The sequence below is a fragment of the Chelonus insularis genome, unplaced genomic scaffold, assembly GCF_013357705.1.
Source record: "Chelonus insularis isolate UGA/USDA-ARS -01 unplaced genomic scaffold, ASM1335770v1 contig_130_pilon, whole genome shotgun sequence".
In the NCBI taxonomy this organism is placed as follows: domain Eukaryota; kingdom Metazoa; phylum Arthropoda; class Insecta; order Hymenoptera; family Braconidae; genus Chelonus; species Chelonus insularis.
This window is the reverse complement of record NW_023276371.1, coordinates 399,932-419,184: the sequence shown is the minus strand read 5'-3', so window position 1 is coordinate 419,184 and position 19,253 is coordinate 399,932. Positions and strand designations below refer to the sequence as shown.

The window sequence follows — 19,253 nt, the reverse complement described above, 5'->3', positions numbered from 1 at the left end:
CAATTTTAGGTATGCATAAAGTTCACAGTTTAAATAGGAAAATCTAGTCTTTATTTGTTCCTCAATTAACTCAGTTCGTCCATTAGTACCTTTGCTACACCCGTTCTATAAAACTACATCCAGATTATTAAGTAATTACTCTTAATAATTTTAACAAGTATTTAATTGGCTGATTATTACATTCAGCAGTGTAAATATATTATTTAAGTAGTGTAAACATAAAATAAATAATATAAATAGTACATATATATTATAATAAAATTAGAAAACATCTTTAATCATCTAAAAATTAAAGAGTAAAAAAGTTTCATAAAAATAAAAAAATTTAATTTTACATTATCATTAAATGAAATTCGTTTTATTTATCAATTCATTATTTATTAAAATTAATCGATAAAAAATTTGTATTAAATATCAAACAATCATTTAGATTACATATAAAATAACTTCAAAAATGACGTTGGTGTCACACCATGATGAGGTGAAAAAAATGGTTGTCGATACCAAAATCGAAGATGTTGAAAGAATAAGTGAAATTACTGAATTTTTTACTGGATGTAACATTTTTGTTACCGGAGGTTCAGGATTTGTTGGAAAAGTCCTTGTAGAAAAATTATTACGGTAAGTTATGAAAAACAGTGGAAAAATTTCGAACGTCTTTTAGAAATAATTAACTACATAGCGATATAGTCTCGAGAATGATATAAAGTCCTTTCTTCGTGTTTATTATCAGTCATGCTTTTATAAAATTTTTTGAATCACATCTAAAGTTCTATTCTTATCGATAAATTTACTTTTCATTAGAACATGCCCAAAACTCAAAAAAATATACCTTCTGATGCGTCCGAAGAAAGGAAAAACTCCACAAGATCGACTCAAGGAACACTTTGAAGATCCAGTTAGTATTGAAATACAGTAAAATATTTTTTATTTCTGTAAAATAAATAACGAATGAATTTTTGGAATTTTTAGCTTTATGATAGATTAAAATTTGAGCAACCTGATTATGCAACAAGAGTCATGATGATTGAAGGTAGCTTCGAAGCAAAAGGTCTAGTGTTGACTCCAGAGGATCGAGAAATGATGAAAAACACTCATGTTGTGTTTCATGCTGCTGCAACTGTACGATTTGATGATAAATTAAGATTTGCCGCCAATATCAATATTCGAGGAACAAGAGATATTCTTCTTTATGCCAGAGAAATGCCCAACTTGAAGGTAATAATTTATTTAATTTTTATCAAATAAATTCTGATTAATTTAAAATTTCCAATATTTTTTGTTTCCATTCTAAACAGGCTGTTGTTCATATTGGAACTGCTTTTTCAATGTGCGTGAATAAATTTATCGATGAAGTTTTCTATAAAACTCTCCTCGGAGCTGATGATCTTCTAACTATTATTGATATACTTGATGATCCCACTTTAGAACATATAACTCCAACGTAAGTTTTCTGAAATTTATTCTGAGCTAAAATATACATTGTTACACAATAATCTCATATGAAATAATTTTTTATCTCAGATTGATAGGAAAATGGCCAAACACTTACGCTTTTACAAAAACAGTTGCTGAGGACGCTGTATTATGTCACAGCAAAGGTTTACCAGTATGTATCGTTCGTCCATCTATTATGATATCAACAGCACATGAACCTATTCCTGGATGGATTAATAATCTTTATGGAGCCACTGGTGTAGCTGTCGCTTCGTCATTAGGTATTCTTCATACTATTAATGCCAAAGGTGATTACATTGCTGATATGATACCAGCTGATTATGTAATCAACAACATCATCGCTGCAGCTTGGGATGTTGGAACACAAAGGTTTGATTTATTTCTAATGCAAAGAAAGTTTTTTCATTTGTTTGATTCTCATTAAAAAAAATCACTTTTTTAGACGTACGGATCCTTTACGAACTTTACCAAGTTCTCAAAAAAATGAACTCACTGAAGAACCAGAAGAAGATGAAAAACCAAAAATTTATAATGTTGTATCATCTGTTGACAATCCTATTAGTTGGTCTCGGTATCTTAGTTATGGTGAACTACATGGAGTTGCAATACCATCAGTAAAAACGTTATGGTATTATATGCTTTGCGTAGATAGATATTATTGGCTTCATCTGATCCATTTATTTTTATACCATCTATTACCAGCAGCTATTATTGATGCAGGCCTTTTTATAACAGGAAGAAAACCTCAGTGAGAATTTTTTTCTATTAAAGATTTTGATATGTCTTTCAGATGATTCGTTAATTTATCTCTTTTCTTTTTATATGTTTTAGAGTTCTAAATATTTACAAAAAAATTCATAAATTCTTGCATGTTATCACTTACTTTTCAACTAATCAATGGACATTTGGCAATAAAAATGTCAGAAGATTGTGGAATAAATTAAATCCAATTGACAAAAAAATATATTACTTCAACGTTGGAGATTTAAATTGGAAAGATTATTCTTATCATTACATGAGAGGTATACGAGTCTTTATATTTAAGGACACATGGGACACTCTTCCTGCTCAAAAAAAGCGATACTTCAAGTAAGAAATTTATAGTATTTTTAGAAATAATAAAATAATTAATTATTATTATTTCATAGATTAAAGATTGCTCACTACACGTTTCTGACAGTGGAATCGATTCTCTTATTGTGGCTGGCTTATTTTTTACTGACAACTTTTGTACCATTGCTACTGTCTTTCTGTCCATACTACAATAAGTAACATTGTACATATTACAAAATCTTAGAACAAGTAATAAAATTTAGTCATATCTTTGTATGATTCTGATAGTATATTTACTTTGTTATTACAATATCATAACAATAAGTTCATAATAAATATAGTTTTTTGGATTCTCACAAATATTGGAGTTTTTGTAACATTGCTTTATCTCAATCTAAATTTGGGAAATATTCTCTTTCTAAATTTTTGATTTAGAATCAGCAAAAACAACTGATTAAAGTAAAGTAAGTAAAGATTGATGTCTTTTTGAAAAAAAATTTCAGTATTAAAAAGGTCAGAAACAGAAATTATAAATATTTTGTTTGGTTATTGATAAATAATACCTAATTGTCTACAAACAAATGAACAAATTATTTTTTGTGTGAAGAATAAATGTAATTCTATCATATCGATTGATGCTTAGTTAAAGTTCTTTTCTATCAACTGAAAGGTGATATTTTTATTGTGGTTCATAAAAAATCTGCAAATCAGTAGCGCCATTTTCACAGAACCAGTCTCAATGATTAGATGCCTTTAAGTTTTTTTTTGCACAGTGATAATTGTAATTCAAATACTGTATGTAAAAGTAAGAAGCTTAGATAAGCATATTCTTTCTCAAACTAAATTAACAATATTTGAGTAATTCATGATTGACTCTTCATAGTTTTATTTGTAATGTTATCCTGTTTTTGGGCTCCAAGATACTGTCAACATGGTAGGTGTTGAACTGTTGATATTGTAACAATGTAGTCAATAATAATAATAGATAATCAGTAATCTATTAATTTTGGTTAATTGAATCATTGTAATCTAATGACCTATTATTCAGCATTCATATAATTTACCATGCAAATATAAATATTGTAATTTTAGAATACATCGACCTCAGATGAAGTCGAAAAACCATGGGATCATCCATGGACGACTCGAGAAATGAGAGAAAATCGAAACGAATGGAGTTTAGCAGGTGATGTTGGCTTATTGAAACATCTTCAACAGTTTTCACAGGTGAATAATAATTGTAATACATTTATATTCACTTCATTATTAATTTTCTATATTTATTTATGCCCACAGACATTGACGGCAAAAGTAAAAGATACACAAAAGAATCTTGATTTACTTAGTAGTCAGTTAAATGAAACAACTGTTTTGATTGATAATGTTACAAATGCCTCTCTAGCATTGGCTAATACTCAGTTTATTGAAAGTAGAGTGTATGAAGATGATCAAGAACATGAACAACAAAAGAAATCTAATAACCGAGAAGAATCAAAAGAATTGAGTGAAGCAGAAATGATAGCACTTGTTAGCGAAAATATTCATAAAGGTATACAATTTATGGATGAGAAATATGAAAGGCGAGAGGTACTTGCTAGTGATAGTGAAGATGAAACAGAAATATCAGCGCCAAGTTTCATATTAAGACCAAAAGATCCATATAAAGATCGTCCATTGCCTTATATCATAGGGACTGATAAATGGAAGGCTTCGAATAAAATTGGAATAGAATCCAGCAGCAGTAGTGAATCTGAAGCAGTAGAAGATGAAGATGATAGTGAAAGTGATGAAGATAATAAAGTAGTTGATAGTATCTTTAATTCTTCTAATCGTAATCCAGTATTCAGGCCAAGATCATCTTCACCATCATGTTCATCAGAATCGAGTGATTTTAATAAAAGTAATACTACTAAACAGTTTAGTGGTCCCAGTTCAAACGCTGACAGATTATACACAAGAAGTCAAGATACTCTTAGTTCCACCTCAGAAATTACGACACCAATCAATGAAGTACCGAAATTAGGTCATACTGACAAAATTACACCTAACTTTGTTAAAGAACTGAACAAAAAACTCGGTAATATAGTACCAAGTGCAGAATCTACTTCAAATACTTTTAAAGAGAATCATTCACCTTCTATTAATCGTTCTGAAGGTATAGTAGTTTTTGTTTATATTTATTAGTATATAAATAAGAAATACTTTTTATTTTTAGATGATCTATTCAATTCAGAAGATAACAATGATGAGAATATACTAAGCGTTAAATCTGACAATGTATTTAATAGTAATCTGTTTAATGAAGAAGTATCGAATAGTTTGTGGGATAATAAAATATTTAAACGACCACAGACCAATATAATTCCTGCTAGTATGGATGTACCACCACCTATTCACCCAGTTGGTATGTTAAAGTAGAATTTATTACCTCTAATGAATACATTTATGAGATATATTTAGTCACGATGTTTGATCAATGTGTTTTTTTTCTTCAGAAACAAAACCGAAGTCTGCTATGGCTGATTTGTTTGGTGATATTGATTCGGAAGATTCTGATGATATGTTTTCACCAAAGATCTCTACGAAAACTAGTACAGATAAAACTAGTGATACTATTTTACCAAAGAACAAATTAGATCCTAGGATAAATGCTGGAGAAATGTCAACTAGTACACCAGGATTTGATAACATTCCCAACTTTTTTGGCGATAATGATAATCTATTTAGTCCTGTTACGAATGCTAGTTCCAATAAATCAGCTGAAGTGTCAAAGATCGAAAGACAAGAGGTTAGATGTAAATTAGAAATAATTATCATGATGTTTTGAAATTTCTCATTGTAAATTAGAACTTGATAATTGATATTTTTAAAAACCATTATCAATTCAATTACGAAACAATTAATTAATTGTATTTTAAATAAGTCTTCTATTTACTGTAGAATCTACAAGGTTTACCAACCATTCAAAGTGACCTGCTTTCATCCAGTCTTGGTAGTAGACTCTTTCAAAGAACTAACCAAGAATCTTCTGAGTCATCTGAAAGCGAAGATGGAGCTGAATTTCAAGACGATAAAACTACATCAGCAAGTGTACAGAATAACACTGAGATTTCTTATAACGTTAGCAATGCTCCTTCTAATCCAAGTATAATTATTGCTCACATGGTTCATGGAGACAGTAATAACAGTAGTGGCATATTTCTTCAGCCACCGAGTTTAGGCAGTATTCGTTCTGCAGAGTTTGGGTGAGAAATTATTTAGAATTAAAGTTATTTGTTTAAAGTTTATTTTAAATTAAATTTAACAAAGGAATGTGGCTTAGAAAAAATTCATTGGCAACCATTTTTTTCTTTATATTCTACTTATAGTTTGCGAATCATACAGTCCGTTATAATCATAATAATCACAACATCTTGTTAGCCATGAGCAATCAACAATACATTACTATCACAGTCACGGTACGAAACCATCTAAACTCTCGATTACCGTATGAGTCATTCAATCTACGCTTTGTACGCTTTATTGAAAGTATCACGCGTTTAGTATATCGATAAATCTGTAAACAAGAATTAACAGTAATTAAAATGAGTATTTTTTTTAGACGTAAATATAATAATATACAAGTGTTATTTTGTTTTTAGATCACCAGAATTGACATCAACACGTCGAATGTCAGCAGAAGAATTTTCTCGTGCAAGAGTTATTAGTGATAGCTTGTTGAATGCAGCACGTCAAGAGGTTACTAATTCTGGAAGTGATATAAGTAGTCCAGCACTACATGATCGAACTTTCTTACAAGAATCATCGAATACTCAAGAGGATGATCTGTTCAACGATGACGTATTCAGTCCACCTCCACTGTCCAAAATTGACTCCAAGTCCAAGTCCAAAGTAAATTCTCTTTTTGACGACTCAGATTCGGGTGACGATCTATTTTCGAACACTAGTTCTGGCTCTCGTTCGCAGAAGAGTGCGGATTTGCTGGCAAACTCGTCACAATACGTTGACAAGTCAAAAAGTAATCAGAAAAAAGGAATTTTTGATGAAGAAATTGATATCTTTGCCAATCAAGGTGTTTCGGACATTGACATTTTCGCCCCTGGACCATCTGAACCACGAATTTCGCAATTGCCATTCGATACGTCATCTAATAAGGTTTCTAACAGTCGTTTCATTAAAGAAACTGTCGCCGCCGCAAAACCGTTATCAACTGTGACAAAGTTAACTGATAAAATTCCAAATATTTTCGATGATAGTGACGACGAAGATGATTTATTCAGTCCTAAAGTAACAAAACAATCGGCCATGTTGAGTGGAAATGATAATCTATTAACAAACTCTTCCGATAGTGCGCATAAAGACGAACTAGCAAAGCCGAAAAAAGATTCTACTGTAGAAACGGCGGCGGAGAAGGGAGAGAAAAATAGTAAAGTGAAATTAGAAGAGAAACGGGACAGTGAACAAGCACTGGCGTCAGCTAAAGTAGCTAGAGATATAAGTTCTGAAAGTAAACTTTTTCATGATAGCGAAAGCGATGATGACAGTTTGTTTAGTAAAAAGAAACCTATGTCGTTAGAAATAAATGAAACAGAATCGATTACACAAGAAAGATTGGCTGATAAAAATACAATGATATCTAGTGCACTAGTTCAAGAAAAGAGTATTATAGAAAATACATCAACAGTTGATGGAGGAAAAATATCAAAAATGGATCATTCTAAGCAAGAAATTTTAATTCAAGATAATTCAATTAAAAAACCTCCAACCAGTTTAAAAATCCGATTACCCACTATCACCAGTGATGATGATTCTAACTCAGCACCCCGTCGAGTAGTTTCAGGAAAAATTAAAGATTTGATGGGAAAAATGGGTGATTTGAAAATTCTCTCTCCAACGGATACACCTTTGACTTTTAGAAAAATTGGAGAAAAGCTAAGTGATAGCGATCTTACTCCAGATCGTGATAGCGAAGATGGAAGCTCTTTCAGTATATCAAGTGCAAAATCACCACCATTGACACCTAGTAAGTTTGCTTAAATTTATGATTTGTAAGTATTAAAGAATTATTTTTAAAAGAAAAAAATTCCTGTTTTAGATGAAAGTATTTCAAAAAGAGAAGCACCATTGTCTCCGTCCATCGAAATAGAATCAGCTGTTAGTTTTGATGTTCCAGCTCAAGCTGAGTCACAAACAATAAAAGGCTCAAAGGTAAGATTATATATTAATAATTACGTTAAGTTCTGTACTCATTATAAATCATCTTAGATTCTTCAAAATCGAGCGAGAATCCCGATGAAACGAAGACCTCAAAGTAGACATGCTCGTCAATCAGCTCTACGAACAAGTGGTATTGATTTTGATGATGTTGATAAATCGGAATCTACTGTTGATTCATCAATATTGGATCTGAAGCATGAAAGATTAAGTGCACCGAATGCTGATGATCAAGAAGAATCCTTAATGAAACGAAAATCTGGTCTGCATTTAGCCACAGAAGATAAATCTGAAATTAGTGTAGGAAAAGAAGGTTCAATTAGTACAACTAAAAATACACTAATGTCACCATCAACTGACGAAGAAGATCTTTTTGATGTACCACCTGATTTACCTGAAGATCCACCTAAAGAAGATGGGTTATTTGGTCGTGCTCCTATTCTTTCACCAATTCAAAGACGTCAGTCACCTGAAAATGTTAGTAATTATGGAAAAAAAGAAAGTTCTGTTTTGCAGAGTAAAAAAGAAGAAAATAAATTATCAGAAGAGAAGAAACCAGTTAAAAATGAAGAGAACTCAAAAGAACCTGTAGATCCTTTACGTGATGGAAATCATGATCCATTAAAGGATCCCAGTCAACTTTTTGCATTTGTCACCAAAACACCGTCACCAGAAAAAGGTCAGAATTTATTGTTTGATGAAGATGATAGCTTGTTTACCAAGAATATGAAGAAATCATCATTTTCAACTGAATCAACAAAAAGATCATTAGATTTATTTGATGATGATTCTAACAGTGATTTATTTTCTGGTCCCTTTACGAAACCAGTAAAAAAATCGAGTAAGGACAGTGGTAAAAATAACTTATTCAATGACATTGAAAGTGATGATGAAACAGATGATTTATTTGGCTCAGTGCATAATAAAAAAAGTAATCAAAGTAAACCAGAACAGTCAGATAACATTAACGAAATGAATGCTTCTGGCGTTTCTTTTAAGACTAGCGATGACTTTGATAATGATGATGATGAGGAAGATTTATTTTTCGATGCCAGTGAAAAACCTTCGTTCGAATCAACAAAAAATGATCAGTTGTTTGCATCAAAAACAAAAATTCCTAAAACAAAGTTAGAAGATATTTTTGGTGATCATTCGAGTGGTGAAGATGATTTTTTTACAATTAAAAAACCTCTATCAAAAAATTCTTCATCGGGATTATTTTTTAAAGATGCTGAAGATGATGATGGTAAAGATTTATTTACAAAGAAACTATCTTCTACATCAACATTGGGTGAGACCGAGAATCGTATGCCAGTAAAAAAATCGATCACAAAAGATTTAAGAAAAACTGCTGAAAAAATTGTTGAAGATCCATTAAGTATGCTTGATGATGATTAATTTTAATTGAAAAGATGCAATACGAAGTAAATGATTTGCCTTATTAGTATGGAATATAAATTTTGTTTTTATTATTCAATCATGAAAATTAAAACGTAAAAAAATGTTATACAATAGAGAGATACTTTCACACATTATTGTTTTTTATTAATATTTTTATTTAAAAGCTTTAACTAAGTTAGAAAGAAATAAAGTGATTTTAAATTATAAAACAAATTATATATATATATAAAAAAAAAATTAATAAGTTAACATGAAAAATACCAGCGTATGTAATGACATCATCTTTTATGTTTAAACATTGTGCCATGTAATATGCGAAACTGTATATACATATGAATATATATAGTTTTTTTTCGAACGAAAGGCAATAATAAATTAACATAACTGGTACAAATTTTTGTTGTTTTCTACGGTAATAAAAGAAAAGTTTTCATAAGAATGACATTAAAGCGAGAATGGGTGGATTATTTTCTGAAATTAAAAACGCTTACGTCTCAATATTTAAATAAATGAATCGTTTTAAGGCCAAACTAGACTGAATCATGACAACAGAGTTGAACTATTGTTTGATAATTTAATCCTCTTGAATAAAAAGTATATACAATGCTTTAAATTTCATATAAATGCACTGCTTTACTAAATGCACTTGGAATGAAGTCGCTACATTGTAATATAAATTAAATGCTGTTGTCATCAACGGGTGAAACCGGAATTGACCCCTGATATGTTATAATTCGTTGATTCATTCAATTCTATGAATTATATGAATATGACTTGTGATTTTCGGCTAACAAATTTTCAGAAATCTTTTCGATCAATGACTTAATAGCATGTTTTATGGATTTAATTCTAATTCACCAAAATTTTCTATGAATTATTCCGTACTATTTTATTTAGATTTAGAAATGTTTAAAAAATGTGTGCATTATAACCATAGTTGAAATTCATAGAAATTTACATAATTTGCGAACGATAGTCTGACTTTCAATTTTCAGCTATGGATCGAGTTCAATGTTTAATTACCGAAGTTTCAGTCCTCACTTGATCGTCATTCAACTCACTTCGGTTATCCGTTCTTCTGACTACCAATACCTGTTTTATTAGTCGTTGCAAAAAATTAATAACCATTTATTCAAACTAAATGAAATTTTTATTTATTTGATAAATATATTAATATTTAATTGATTAAAGTTCAAAATTTTTGTTTTCGTAACTGTAAATTGAATTTTAGTTAAATTTTAAGGATAAGCTATTGAAAATGACATTGATGAAAGATCGAGGTGAGATGGAAAAAATGAGGCTGGAAACAGAGAATGGAGATGTTGAAGAAATAAGTGAAATTACTGAATTTTTTAATGGATGTAATGTACTTGTCACGGGAGGTTCCGGATTTGTTGGAAAACTACTTGTTGAAAAATTATTACGGTGAGTCACAATTTATATCCAAGGTATTGAATTTAATATTAAATCATAACACGATTTGCAATTTATCTTATTCTTTGTCGTTTGAGGTAAATGTACACTCTTCCGGTCTGTTGAGAATGTAAACACAATTCCGGTCTGCTATTTGTTTACCTGAATAAGAAAATAGTTTATCTAAAATATTGCTCAATATATCAGCAGCTTGATCATTATTTGTTCAGTACCAGGTCATAATAATTTACACCTCCTATGAATTGATTTATTCTTTCTAAGAGCAATTAACCAGAATGATATGTTTAAATAATTGGGCATGAGTGAACAAAGATTTATTTAAATGAATTTTCGTAATATGTTAAAGTTTTTTAAATTTTAAAGACAAGTTAAAGGCTATGAACTTACGTAGAAAGTGATTTAAAACAACGTGTAGATACATCAACAATTATAGATTCGTATTTATTACATAATGTAAAAAAACTGATTGCCATTAAGGAGTTGCACTTAAATTTCAAAGCGAGTTTTCGAGAACCTTGTTACTAAGTATGTATTGTCTATGCTAAACAGTTTATGCTTTTGTAAATATTTTATGAGAGGTCTAATTTTGTGTCGCCGGAAATCACCCGTTGACAAAATAAACGCATTTATATTCACACGTAAATACCGTGAAACATCTTGTATTTCATCAAAAAAAAACAATTATGCTACTATTTATTCAAATTAATTCTCATATGCTTACGTTAACATAATCATTAACGATTTTATTTATTATCAGAGCTTGCCCAAAATTGCAGACAATATATCTTTTAATACGTTTAAAAAAAGGAAAATCACCAAAAGAACGTTTCAAGGAACACTTTGAAGATCCGGTAAGTATTGCAATAAAAAATCTCTTAATAAACTTGTTTTATTGAATAAATTATTTAATCTTTTTTTATAATTCAAGCTTTATGATAGACTAAAATCTGAACAGCCTGATTATACAACAAGAGTCACGATGATTGAAGGTAGTATAGAAGACAAAGGTCTTGTGTTGGCTCCAGAAACTCGAGAGAGACTTAAAAACACTCATGTTGTGTTTCATGCTGCTGCAACTGTACGATTTGATGATAAATTAAGATTTGCCGCTAATATCAATGTTCGAGGAACAAGAGATATTCTTCTTTTTGCTAGAGAAATGCCCAATCTGAAGGTGATAACTATTCGATTTTTATCGAATAAACTTTTAAGCAATTAACGACCTGAGTAATTTTTTTAAAATTATCATTAACAGGCTTTCGTTCATATTGGAACTGCTTTTTCAATGTGCGTGACTAAATTTATTGATGAAATATTCTATAAAGCTACTATAGGAGCTGATGATTTGTTGACTATCGTTGACATACTTGATGATCCAACATTAGAGTATTTGACTCCTAAGTAAGTATATTTAAAAGACCTAAATCCATGAAAAAATGAATTATAAATGAGTTGATTTTTTAAATAAATTTTATTAAGGTTAATAGCAGATTGGCCCAATACTTATGCATTTACAAAAACAGTTGCTGAAGATGCTGTGTTGAAGCACAGCAAAGGTTTACCAGTTTGTATTGTTCGTCCAGCTATTATGATATCAACAGCACATGAACCTGTTCCCGGGTGGATCAATAATCTTTATGGACCTACTGGTGTAACAATTGGGGCTGGAATGGGTCTTCTTCGTACACTTCACTGTGATACTAATTGTATAGCAGATATAATACCAGCTGATTACGTTATCAATAACATTATTGCAGCAGCGTGGGATATTGGAACGCGAAGGTTTGAATTTTAAATGATTCATAGTATTAAATATTGATTGTTTGATTATTGAATCAGTTGTAATAACTGATTAATAATTCAAATTTCAATCGATCATTCTAGACGAATGAACCCATCACGTGCTTTATCAACCTCTCAGCAAGGTGAATCTAACGAAAGTTCAGCAGAACTTGAAGAAGAAAAGCCACCAATTTATAATTGTGTATCTTCTTGTCAAAAACCCATTACTTGGGGTGAATATATGAAATATAATGAAATTTATGGAATGAATATACCATCCATATCGGTATTATGGTACTACTTTTTTACATTGAACAAACTTTATTGGGTGCATCTCATATACGTATACTTATTTCATATGATACCTGCAGTTCTTGTTGACTCAGTGTTATGGATAATAGGAAAAAAACCTATGTAAGAAATTCGTTCATGTTAAATTTATTATTATTTAGAATTTTTCATTATTTTAAATTTATTTTTTTAACTTAAATTCTGTTTTAGGCTTCTAAAAATATATAAAAAAATTCATAAATTTATGCATGTCATATCTTACTTTGCAATGCAGCAATGGAAATTCCGGAATGATAATGTTCTCAAGTTATGGGATAAATTGAGTCCAGTTGACAAAGAATTGTACCAATTTAATGTTTCAAATCTTGAATGGAATAAATATTTCTGGGATTACATACGAGGTCTTCGAATATTCATCATTAAAGATCCACTTGAAACAATCCCTGAAGGAAAAAAACGATACAGCAGGTAAAATATAAAAATCTTATTAAAATTATTTCAAGTTTTAAATTTCAATTTAATAATAATAATAATAATAATTTTTAATAGACTAAAGGCACTTCACTATACATCACTGACAGTAGGAGGAATATTGTTGTTGTGGTTGGTGTACTTTTTACTGACAACTCTAGTATCGTTTCTTTTATATTTTTGTCCATATTTTAACAAACAATAGTTTATAATGCAATTTTAGAACAAATAAAAAATGTCCATATTAGTATATTTACCTAATAATAAATAATATTAACACATTGATTTTTTTTCTAAAGTGAAATTTAATTTATTCTTATTTCTGAGTTGGCAAACTTGTATTATCATCTATTATCTATTATCTATTTTTTTTTTTTTTTTGAACGAATGATTAAAAATTGAATTTATAAAAAACACAATTAATAATTAATTTATTAATTTATTATTTATCAACAATTAATTATTGATGCTATCCAACTCCAAAATAATTTGAAAAAAATAACGAGTCTGACAGGTGGCGACACCACGCCATTATTGTCAAACTTCACAACGATGCCACTCGAGCTTTAACACAGTCAATGTGACGCTCGTTAGTTCAACTCCGATCGGCGATGTAATGATATTTCACGATGATTATGTCATAAAAAAAGTAATTAATATACGCTATAAATAACGAAATCTCGAATTATAATTAAATCTTAGATAATATAAGCTTTTTACAATAAAAAATCATAGGAAATATGTAAGGTAAACTATAAAATTTATTATTAGTTATATGAAGATTAAAACAAGAATGATAACGCCATGATAGTCGTAAAAAAGCAACAATAATGATCACAATAACAGGAGTATTTATTATCGAAAATTAATAGTCACTATAATAAATGAGGATAAATTTAATCGAGAAATATGATTATTTGCGGTGAAACACAATTATTAGAGTAATAAAGATGTTTATTAAATAAAAAAATTGGCGGGAATGAGAGTTAAGAAGAGATGATTGAAAAATTGCGAGAAGTGGCGCTAGAAACGCAACAAAACCTGATAGTAGAGTTCCTGGGAGAGGCGAATAAGCGTGATCATGTGGGCTGTGCGCGTATCGCACGTTTAAGCGAGTGGTGGATCCAGGAGAGCTCAGTACAGTTGACTTGGAGCGCCAGTGCACGCCGGGCTGCCGACACGAGCGGATGGTGTAAATGTTGTTTATAAATTAACGTTAATAATCATTCTTTTACTATCAAAACACTCAAAACATTACGGTCATCGGGTTATTTTCTGTTGCAGGATGGAAAAAGAATACATTTACGTGAATTATTTTATTGAATAAAATTGAAAGAAATAAATAGTTAATTATCAGCATCGTGTTATCACGTCGAAACGTCAGAGAGGGAGAGAGAGGGAAAACAAATGACGTGCGAGCATTAACAGACACACGAGTGTCACGCTTGTGATATCAAAGCAGAAAAGTGAGACGGCTGAAGGATGACGAGAGCGTGACGACTAATGTTTGAAGAGAAATTGATATCTAAAAAATAACTCGCTGGTTGAGTGACCATCTTGGCACCTTCAATTGTCTTTTGGTGCGCCATCCTGCAGCGCAACCATCGACTGGTTGCCATAGCAGCGCGTGGCGATCAGCTGATTGCTACTTCAACGCAGTTTTTGCTTGCCAATAGTTGACTGTCAACTGCGGTGCAAGTGGTTGTGTAATATGGTAGGTTTACGATTATTTAATGGTTATAGACTTGAGATTACGAACAAATAAGTGTATAGAGAGAACGGAGTAACAGTTGAATATACAGTGAAACGTTGACATCTAGTGGCTGCAAGTTATTTGTGAAGGAGAAAAAATTTGCAATAACATGAGTGTTTTTAATGAATTATTTACTTGGTCTGATAGAGATTTGTGATGTGCTTTTAAAACTACGCTACTGATAGTTTGTCAACTAGAACGATTTAGTAATGATCGATTTGCGACGTCTACGCACATAATTATTTGTGATTGACCTCTGAATTTATCAACCAGAGGTTTTCATCGGACAGTAAGAGTTCATCGATCGCCCTCAACTCTTGCTCCCTCTCTCTCTCTCTCTCTCTCTTCTCCACTGACATATTCTCCCGCCATCCACTCATTCGCTCCGGAAATGTATATGATGCTTCAAAAGACCTTAGGCAATCTAATAACGCGCGAATTGTATTGTCTCGAGAGTTGATGTGATCAAGAATGTATTTTTTATGTATTAAATCACACAGAAAATGCGAAAGGACTATAAACAATATTCACACTATTTCAAAAGCTCCGTGACAAAGCATTATTTTCATGACTTGTCATTTATTTGAGATTTTTTCTGTGACATTAATTCAATAAATACAAACAAACATAATAGAGTCAAAAAGATATGCTGAATAATGATGTTATTATTTATAAAATTATTAAGTAATTAAATAAGTTAGAGAGTTAAAAAAAATAATGTATTGAAATTAGAAAATTATTAATGAGACATACTGAAGTAATATTTGAGTGTAAAATCATAACATTAGTAAAGAAACGTGCGTGTTAAATAAAAATCATCATATCGAAGATATTTAAATGGTGTTTTCCCGGTGCTTAATGTGCAAAGTGCCTCGTGGTTCTGTGATAACTCGAGGTTATTGATCATTCCTAATGAGAATTACTGTGATAGAACATAGATGAAGCCAATGATATCATTGCCACCGTGTGGATTACACCGACAAAGGACAACCGGACAATTGTAATCAGTAGCAGCCCAACTCTGGTGAGTATTAATACCACATAATATAACATAACATACTATTATATGATATTCCAAGTATTATTATGTACTATACTATTTAGCTTAATGTCATGTTTAGCTCTTTGTATATTATCCTTACATAAGCGTAATTGATTTCCCAATAATACTACCGGTAACATGTAGAGATACGTTATCGATATTAATTGTTTATTTTTTTGTACTTTTTCCATGGACGTTTTATACGCAAGTGAATTTACAAACCTTACTTAACCGTGCAATTGCTTGGACGCATAAACACGTGCAGGATATTGATGTATCAAGTGTCGCGCGCCACTAACCGCGATCGATAATAAATAAACGGGTCTTGCACACCACGCTGCTATGATTAACTATGGATGAAGAGAATCCCGCGTTACGAGACTCTGTCAAAGTTGTTGGACTAGTCTGATACAGGCGCATATATGACTTTCATGAACGTGTATTTTCCCCTTGAAGTTAAGGCGTGGTCTTGTGAATTTTTCATTCTCTGACGTCCTCAGAGAATTGCTTACTTGGCTATTTTTCGACAAGAAATATACCGGTGTGAACAAAAAATTCTAATTAATATTCTATTTCATACAACTGTATTTAAATCCTTTTTTTTTATATGTTTTTCTCAACTATAGCTTGTTATAAATTTAAATTGAAGGTTATATACTTTAGTAGACGCAGTTAAGTTGTTATTTATTTATTATATAATATAGAAGACAGCGTACACCAGGAGTAGAAATCATTTTGTCATTAGATGAAACAGCAAATAAATGACAGATGAAATGGCCCACAAGTCTATATATTTTCTAAATCAATTGAATTCCTATAAGCTTCACGTCAATGAGAAATGCCTTCTCATTAGTCAGTGACAAGAATCTCATCATTATTTCAATCTATCAAGTTATAAAAGTTATTTTTTTCTACTGGACTATTTGAAATATTTATTTTGATTAAAATGATCAAATATTAAATATAAATCACGTTAAATGAAAAATATCATAAATAATTATCTAGAAGTTGATTTGAATTAACCATAAACCCCAAGAATTTTCTAAATTCACTAATATCTTTCTCACTTACTACTATCTTTTCATTTTTAGTGTATTCTCTTAATATTTTTATTTAGCAACTTGTTAGCTGTCGGATTGAGTCAGTGATACGTTTAATGGGATTATTTATGCCTCCAAAGGCGCTTAAATGACCACTCGGCATATCTTCCTAACAACCGGTGGCATAATTATGTTGACATGGATAGGAAGACAGCTTGAACAAATTTCGTCTCTTCACACAATTATTTCATTCCAAAGTGTCAATTATACCAAATCATGTGTATTTAATATACATATTAGAAATCAATAAAACGTAAATCCATAAATTAAACGGAATAATTTATGACCACAAACTCGTCAGTGGTGATTTTATCGTTAAAATTAATAAACAAAAAAAACTGAAATTAATTTAAAGAAAATTGATAGTGTTTTAGAGCTGAATATTAGTCATTTCCTCGGGCTATGAAATATTTTTAAAGCTGTGATTGTTGGTGGAATTGAACAAAACTTGAGTGTTGACATGAGTTGTTATGAATCGTTGGTCTAAGCTAACATAAGTACAACTACATAGGGCTTCGGGGCGTTTCCGTATCGATCACAATAATGTCGCATGGCAATCGACTCGCGCAAATGCGGTCGACCATGCGGGCTACGTCACGAATTGAGTTCTCATCGTGGAATAAAATTTCTGCGTTACGACACGTACAGGCTCGTCTTTTGAGTAAAGAATATTACATAGCATTTTCGTTTGTATGAAAAGGTCACACATCATAATTCTATACATATTAATATGTATATCCAATTTTTAATGCCATGTGTAGTCATCAATAGCAGAATAATTGACGACTTGTTAATATAATGTTTCTTATTATATTCTTCTATGCTTGAGAGAATTATTACAACTTCATTTCATAGTAATCTTCACCAACTATTTCATTGACATTCTTTGAATTCTTGAATCTAAAGTGGCGCTGCCGGTTGTTATAACCAATCGAAGTTGATTTGAATGATGAGTCTTGGTGTGCGCGTCGAAAGTTAGCGATAACAAGTAACATAAAAAAAAATTTTTTTATTGACGATGTCATGATGTCTTTTTGGTTTTCACAAGTTCCGTGTAGACGCCTACGAAATACCGCTATTTCGTCTTTGGCTACAAACGTGGCACGCCTTGACTCTTGATAAATATAATTATGCCCCGCAGCTAGAGGATGCTTTATTAGGTGAAGACCAAGCTATCATTTTTTATAGTCAAGTCCTTTACAGAATTTTGACATCATAACTGTAGAAAATGAAACCATGAGAGTCAATATTCTATACTCTTAGAAAATCCTTAACTAAATCTCTAACTAATACACAAATTATATTTTAAACATTTCGTGTATGAGGTACCTTTTTACTTTTTGGAGTACTACTCCATATTGCTCCAGTTTCTTCTATGTTAGAAAATGTGTGTGTATGAATACAAGGATCAAAGTGAGGAATGAAAAAAGAGCAATTGATACTAAATATAACAAAAATCACGAGTATGGGTTAGTTAATGTTTCAGCAGACAACATAGAAAGGATGAACATCAATTTTATGCACAATTTATTTTAATTTATGAGCTAATCTTTTGATGATCCTCCGATAAATTTATTTATTTACTTTTTTTGTATAAATTATCAGCATTTCTTTTGATCAAAGTTGAAATAAGCCTATTAGTAACATAAAAAGCTCCAACATGAACACATCAACAAGAATAATAATGAAGAAAAAGTGATATTTCTTGGTAGTAATGAGACATATCTTTAAGTCTTTTGTTTTTATCTGATCCTGAGGATCATTCATCAAGTTCCATCAACAACATTTGATGCTTGATTATCGAAGATCGTGACGTTCAATCGATAGGACAGGGTGATGGGTGACTTATCAGTGTGGTAGATCGTCCGTAGGAGGTGTGAAGAAGTTTTGCTAGTGGCGATAGCTCGATTAAAGAAACGCAGAATGATTAAGCTATTAATCAGCGCGGAACGGCCAGGATAAACTCTGCCTAGCACGCGACTACCGTAGCGGATTCGCGAAACAATCTCTGGCTCAGCCCACGTTGTTTCCCGTACCATACTGTGAGCTGTTATATAGCTTTTATGTACTGACTTACTCCTGCTGTCTGATAATGTCACGGCGTCTTGACACTTCTAGTTCCTCTGGTGAAAGATAAGACTGTGTACCAATAATATTATTATAGCTATTGGAATTATTATTGAAAATCGCTGCAAAATAGTACGATACAGTCATTGATCACACACGTGACAACCAATCATTAGCATACAATACG

At 31.1% G+C, this 19,253-nt stretch overlaps 4 protein-coding genes and 1 long non-coding RNA gene across 7 annotated transcripts in view; 4 read left to right on the top strand and 1 right to left on the bottom strand.

Moving 5' to 3' along the window:
* The first annotated feature begins 33 nt into the window (after positions 1-33).
* LOC118071621 (fatty acyl-CoA reductase wat-like) lies at positions 34-2,803 on the top strand. The gene is made up of 9 exons (XM_035090850.1): positions 34-131; positions 431-621; positions 805-898; positions 973-1,218; positions 1,299-1,444; positions 1,525-1,827; positions 1,901-2,206; positions 2,290-2,547; positions 2,607-2,803. Exons 2-9 carry the CDS (start codon positions 455-457, stop codon positions 2,728-2,730), a joined length of 1,644 nt encoding a protein of 547 aa, XP_034946741.1. The 5' UTR covers positions 34-131; positions 431-454; the 3' UTR covers positions 2,731-2,803.
* A 412-nt stretch (positions 2,804-3,215) lies between these two features.
* Positions 3,216-9,656, top strand: FAM21 (Family with sequence similarity 21). Its single transcript, XM_035090825.1, has 9 exons — positions 3,216-3,445; positions 3,604-3,738; positions 3,808-4,666; positions 4,727-4,915; positions 5,007-5,299; positions 5,452-5,756; positions 6,153-7,534; positions 7,607-7,719; positions 7,777-9,656. Exons 1-9 carry the CDS (start codon positions 3,443-3,445, stop codon positions 9,121-9,123), a joined length of 4,626 nt encoding a protein of 1,541 aa, XP_034946716.1. The 5' UTR covers positions 3,216-3,442; the 3' UTR covers positions 9,124-9,656.
* Positions 5,788-6,299, bottom strand: LOC118071647 (uncharacterized). The gene is made up of 2 exons (XR_004690926.1): positions 6,158-6,299; positions 5,788-6,067 (listed from the first exon to the last, which is right to left on the bottom strand). It is a non-coding gene; the product is annotated as an uncharacterized lncRNA (long non-coding RNA).
* A 482-nt stretch (positions 9,657-10,138) lies between the features above and the next one.
* LOC118071614 (fatty acyl-CoA reductase wat-like) lies at positions 10,139-13,408 on the top strand. The gene is made up of 8 exons (XM_035090837.1): positions 10,139-10,551; positions 11,318-11,411; positions 11,489-11,734; positions 11,816-11,961; positions 12,040-12,342; positions 12,445-12,756; positions 12,844-13,101; positions 13,183-13,408. The coding sequence occupies exons 1-8, from the start codon at positions 10,385-10,387 to the stop codon at positions 13,307-13,309; spliced, it is 1,653 nt and encodes a 550-aa protein (XP_034946728.1). The 5' UTR covers positions 10,139-10,384; the 3' UTR covers positions 13,310-13,408.
* A 319-nt stretch (positions 13,409-13,727) lies between these two features.
* Positions 13,728-19,253, top strand: part of LOC118072044 (Krueppel-like factor 3) — a 153,897-nt gene continuing 148,371 nt past the window's right edge. Inside the window, exons 1-2 of one of the 3 annotated variants that reach the window (XM_035091634.1) lie at positions 13,728-14,296; positions 14,389-15,881. The gene's annotated coding sequence lies outside the window, so the exon portion shown is untranslated. Of the gene's footprint in view, positions 15,882-19,253 lie in introns of all 3 variants that reach the window. The other 2 variants (XM_035091624.1, XM_035091614.1) reach the window with 2 other exon arrangements.

Excerpts from the sequence above, each read along its gene's own strand:
- LOC118071621 (XM_035090850.1), top strand. The coding sequence starts at position 455 with ATGACGTTGGTGTCACACCATGATGAGGTGAAAAAAATGGTTGTCGAT. Across the intron at positions 1,445-1,524 it reads TTAGAACATATAACTCCAAC|ATTGATAGGAAAATGGCCAA; the intron begins GTAAGTTTTCTG and ends TTTTTATCTCAG. Across the intron at positions 1,828-1,900 it reads TGGGATGTTGGAACACAAAG|ACGTACGGATCCTTTACGAA; the intron begins GTTTGATTTATT and ends TCACTTTTTTAG.
- FAM21 (XM_035090825.1), top strand. Across the intron at positions 5,757-6,152 it reads ATTCGTTCTGCAGAGTTTGG|ATCACCAGAATTGACATCAA; the intron begins GTGAGAAATTAT and ends TTTTGTTTTTAG. Across the intron at positions 7,720-7,776 it reads AAACAATAAAAGGCTCAAAG|ATTCTTCAAAATCGAGCGAG; the intron begins GTAAGATTATAT and ends AAATCATCTTAG.
- LOC118071614 (XM_035090837.1), top strand. The coding sequence starts at position 10,385 with ATGACATTGATGAAAGATCGAGGTGAGATGGAAAAAATGAGGCTGGAA. Across the intron at positions 10,552-11,317 it reads CTTGTTGAAAAATTATTACG|AGCTTGCCCAAAATTGCAGA; the intron begins GTGAGTCACAAT and ends ATTTATTATCAG. Across the intron at positions 12,343-12,444 it reads TGGGATATTGGAACGCGAAG|ACGAATGAACCCATCACGTG; the intron begins GTTTGAATTTTA and ends CGATCATTCTAG.